The sequence below is a fragment of the Oncorhynchus mykiss genome, chromosome 12 (genome assembly GCF_013265735.2).
Source record: "Oncorhynchus mykiss isolate Arlee chromosome 12, USDA_OmykA_1.1, whole genome shotgun sequence".
NCBI lineage: Eukaryota > Metazoa > Chordata > Actinopteri > Salmoniformes > Salmonidae > Oncorhynchus > Oncorhynchus mykiss.
Window position 1 is genome coordinate 84,702,159 of NC_048576.1, and position 4,771 is coordinate 84,706,929.

The window sequence follows — 4,771 nt, forward strand, 5'->3', positions numbered from 1 at the left end:
ACCTTCTTATGATGGGATGAAGGTCAATCATTTTGGTCAGGGAGTATGTCAACCATCGTTTGCCAGTGCTGTGATAAGATATTGTGTAAAAAAATGAATTTGAAGAATGTATCTGTACAGTATGTTAGCTAGCTAGCCAGACAGTTTTAGAGGATTCCATGATTTTTTTCTAATTAAACTATTCTCTAATTATATGCTTGCTCAATGTATAGCTCCAACCGTCACCATAATATAATATATAATAACAAGTTCCAAACTGTGGACCTTCCTATTAAGACTATATGATATGAGCTTCAGTATGCTCACCTCTACAGTACAACCCCTCCCTCCATCCATCTCTCTACGTCAATGCAAACCCACCCTCTTGTTCTTTCCCTACTTAAACAGTGTCTGTATGTCTGTCCTTAGAGGTCCTCTGATTCCTGGAGTGTAAAGAAGAGCAGCTCCCACCAGTTCAGCTTCAATGCAAACCATGTTCCCTGCATCTCTACTGCTGCTGGCAGCTGTATCCTGTGAGTCTCTCTGCTCATACAAATAGAGATGTATTACAACTCTGAAATGATCTAATCTAATTTCTGATTAAAACTGACAATGCTGTGTATTAATGTGTGTTTCTCATTACAGGTGTCTACTGTGATATTGAACTCATCCAGTCTGGTCCAGTGGTTATAGAACCAGGAGTGTCTTTCAGCATCTCCTGCAAATTCTCTGGGTTTTCTATATCTTCTTACTGTCTTCGCTGGATACGACAAGCTGAAGGCAAAGCTTTGGAGTATGTTGGTTATACATGCAGTAGTAGTACTTACACTGTAGACTCACTAAAGAGCAAGATCACTTCTAGATATGACAGTTCCAGCAGTACAGTGTTTCTACAAGGGAACAACTTCCAGACTGAAGACACAGCTGTGTATTATTGTGCCCGTGAGACACAGTGGCACAAACCATGACCAGGCTCTACAAAAACCCTTCCTTCATTGTAGCTTATAATAGACTTGTTAATTTAAACAGAACAGAGATGTTTCTCAATTTCACATTTGTAAACGATTTCATACCCAGTACTGGCGGTGCTGGAAATGTATATCTGAGTTGTTTGCCAATTATACTCCTGATATGAATTGAATGGTATTCTAATTGATGTCGATCAAACATTCAATGAACTCATTCATGATCCAGTACTTAATAGTTTTAATCATTCATTTAATAAAAGTGGCCTCAACAATACTGAACAATAGGGTCTAAGCTATGTATTATCAAAAAGAAACTAATAGAACAAATAATATGTTTGAAATACACTGCTCAAAAAAATAAAGGGAACACTTAGACAACACAATGTAACTCCAAGTCAATCACACTTCTGTGAAATCAAACTGTCCACTTAGGAAGCAACACTGATTGACAATAAATGTCACATGCTGTTGTGCAAATGGAATAGACAACAGGTGGAAATTATAGGCAATTAGCAAGACACCCCCAATAAAGGAATGGTTCTGCAGGTGGTGACCATTTGGTGACCACTTATGGTGGAACTGAGTGCTAGAAAAACAATAATTTTTCTGATCTGTTTTTGTTTAGCCCCTGCTTTTGGTTTGCTTCCTGTCTTTAATTTTGGTGTGGGTTTTTATTTTGTTTGCCTCTTCTTGGGCAAATTACTTTGGCACTCATGGTGAGTGTCTTTTAGGTTCCAGTTGTTGTTGCTAGTCAACTTTGAGTGGACACCCCCATGAGTGTCTTTTAAGAACCCCTCGTGAAACCCCACTGTTTCATTTTGGGGTTTGGACTGTTAGTTTCCCCTTCTATTTGAGTGACAATTTTGGGATTCCTGCTGGGGAATGTAACATTTTTAATATTTATAGCTTCTACAGTTAAACATATTTTTCCCACTGATATTCCCATCAATTTCAATTTCCCAATCATTTTCCTTTCTCTCCCTCTACCTCCTTATATAAAACCTCTGTGTCTGAGAGTCCTAGTATGTCCCTCTGAATCCTGGAGAGTAGAGGAGAACAGCTCACAACAGTTCAACTTCAATACAAACCATGTTCCCTGCATCTATGCTGCTGCAGCTGCTGGCAGCTGTCTCCTGTGAATCTGGGTTTGGGTGAAAAACATAACAAACTTAGAATTTCATTATTTATTTTCATAGGTGTGACCAGCACTGAACTCACACTCTTTACAAACATTTTTTAAAACCTTTATTTAACTAGGCAAGCTAGGTAAGAACACATTCTTATTTACAATGACGGCCTACACCAGCCAAACCCTCCCCTAACGACGCTGGGCCAATTGTGCACTGCGCTATGGGACTCCCGATCACGGCCGGTTGTGATACAGCCCGGGATTGAACCTAGGTCTGTAGTGACACCTTTAGCACTGTGATGCAATGCCTTAGACTGCTGTGTCATTCAGGATCCCAAATAATGGAGATTGATGGTTCAGATCTATTACTGTGTTCACCTCCACAGTTAAACAAACCAGCACCAGACCTGTACTAAGACTCACTCCTGACTAGTCTGATCAGTATAACCTGTCTTGCTGTGACCAGTCATTCTTCTCCCTCCTCAGGTGTCCACTGTCAGGTCGTGCTCACACAAGCTGAACAGTCAGTCCAGGGGAGCCCCGGGGGTTCCCTCAAACTCACATATGTACTGGATCCGACAAGCATCTGGAAAAGGACTTAATTTATTATCATTCTGACACTTACAAAAGGAATGCACAGGAAGTACAGGGTTGATTCACTGCATCGAAGGACCACACTCATTTATTTCTACACATGAGCCAGTTGAAGCCAGAGGACTCTGCAGTGTATAAACGGGGCTAGAGACTCGCTATGGTTAAACAAATGAGACTAGCTGTACAAAAACCATCTGGTAGAGAAAGGAAGGATGTGCACAAACACACAGACACACATATGGTATGACCAGTAGACCATGACAAGTGGATAAATGAGGAACAATTCTAATGATGTATCAAATAATAACACAATGATACACCTGTTAAATACATGGTGCTAGTGTTGTTGATGCACCAACAGGGGGTACTCTCTCTCCATATGATTAAAATAAATACCTGGTGAAGGCTGCAATTTAAATATATTACAAGAAAAAAAGTATAATATGGATGTTGATTGAAAATACTTTAGTTTGTCAAAACGAAAGAAGTGTCTTAAATATGTATCATCCACCACAACTATTAAATAATGCGTTAAACGTAGTGTTTCATATTTACCCCACCCTCCCATTCAAAAAGATAACATAAAGAGGGTCTCTGGGTTTACAGATTGCAAAGGTTGTGTCCAGTATTAGTGTATTGTGTAACATGATGTCCTATGAGTGTTATCTGATGAAGATCATCAAAGGTTAGGGATTAATTTTATCTATATTTCTGCTTTTTGTGAAAACTCTCTTTTGCTGGAAAATGGCTGTGTGTGTTTCTGTGACTTGACTATGACCTAACATAATCATAATCGTAAATCATTTTTGAAATCGGACACCATGGGTAGATTAACAAGACAAGATCTAACAAGATCTTTCATTTGCTGTATTGGACTTGTTAATGTGTGAAAGTTACATATTTACAAAAAATATTTTTGAATTTATATTAATAATATATAATATAGTAATATTTTGATTCCAAAACATCCGTTGATTTTCCCAGAAATACTCATAATAAACATTGATAAAATATGCAAGTGTTATTCACAGAATTAAAGATAGACTGATCCTCTATGCAACCGCTGTGCCAGATTTCAAAAAAACTTTACGGAAAAAGCATTATCTGAGAACGGCGCTCAGTACCTGCTAATAAACAATTAGTCAATTCCGCCATCTTGGAGTCAACATTAGTTAGAAAAAACACTCGAAATATTCACTTACCTTTGATAATCTTCATCAGAAGGCACTCCCAGGAATCCCAGTTCGACAATAAATTACTGATTTGTTCCATAAAGTTCCATAAAGCCCATCATTAAGCCACCTGTTGTTAGCGTGTTCAGTCCAGTAATCAATCTTCATGGAGGCGCGACCATTTCCTCCATGACAAAAACTTCCGTTACAAGTCGTAGAAACAAGTCAAAACATGTCTGCAATCAATCGTGATGTTTTTAACATATGACATCAATAAGGTTCCAACCGGAGAATTTCATTGTCAGAAAAAAAGCCCTGGAACGAGAGGATACTCTCTCGGGAGCGCGCTTCATGAGACTGAGGCGCTCTGCCAGACCCCTCACCAAAAGGGGTCTCGTGAGCCCCTCCTTTACATTATAATCTTACAACTAGGATGTGAAGACGGTGACATCTAGTGGAAGCCCTGGGAAGTGCATGCACATCCAGAACTATCAGGGATTTAAATCGGCTCTGTTTTGAAATTCGACTTCTCACTTCCTGTTTGGATTTCTTCTCGGGTTCTTGCTTGCCATATGAGTTCTGTTATACTCACAGACCTGTTTTATTTGTTTTATTTTTACTTTTATTTAACTAGGCAAGTCAGTTAAGAACAATTTCTTATTTTCAATGATGGCCTAGGAACAGTGGGTTAACTGCCTGTTCAAGGGCAGAACGACAGATTTGTACCTTGTCAGCTCGGGGGTTTGAACTTGCAACCTTCCGGTTACTAGTCCAACGCTCTAACCACTAGGCTAAAGCGTCATCATTCAAACAGTTTTATAAACTTCAGAGTGTTTTCTATCCAATACTAATAATAATATGCATATATTAGCATGTGGGACAGAGTAGGAGGCGGTTCAGTTTGGACACGCAATTCATCAAAAAGTGAC

The 4,771-nt window shown here is 39.1% G+C and overlaps 1 gene segment (V, D, J or C); it reads left to right on the forward strand.

Moving 5' to 3' along the window:
* Positions 1 to 349: 349 nt before the first annotated feature.
* LOC110538710 lies at positions 350 to 1,133 on the forward strand. The segment is given in 2 exon segments: positions 350 to 512; positions 625 to 1,133. Coding segments are annotated over 2 exon segments (372 nt in total).
* The last annotated feature ends 3,638 nt before the right edge of the window (positions 1,134 to 4,771 follow it).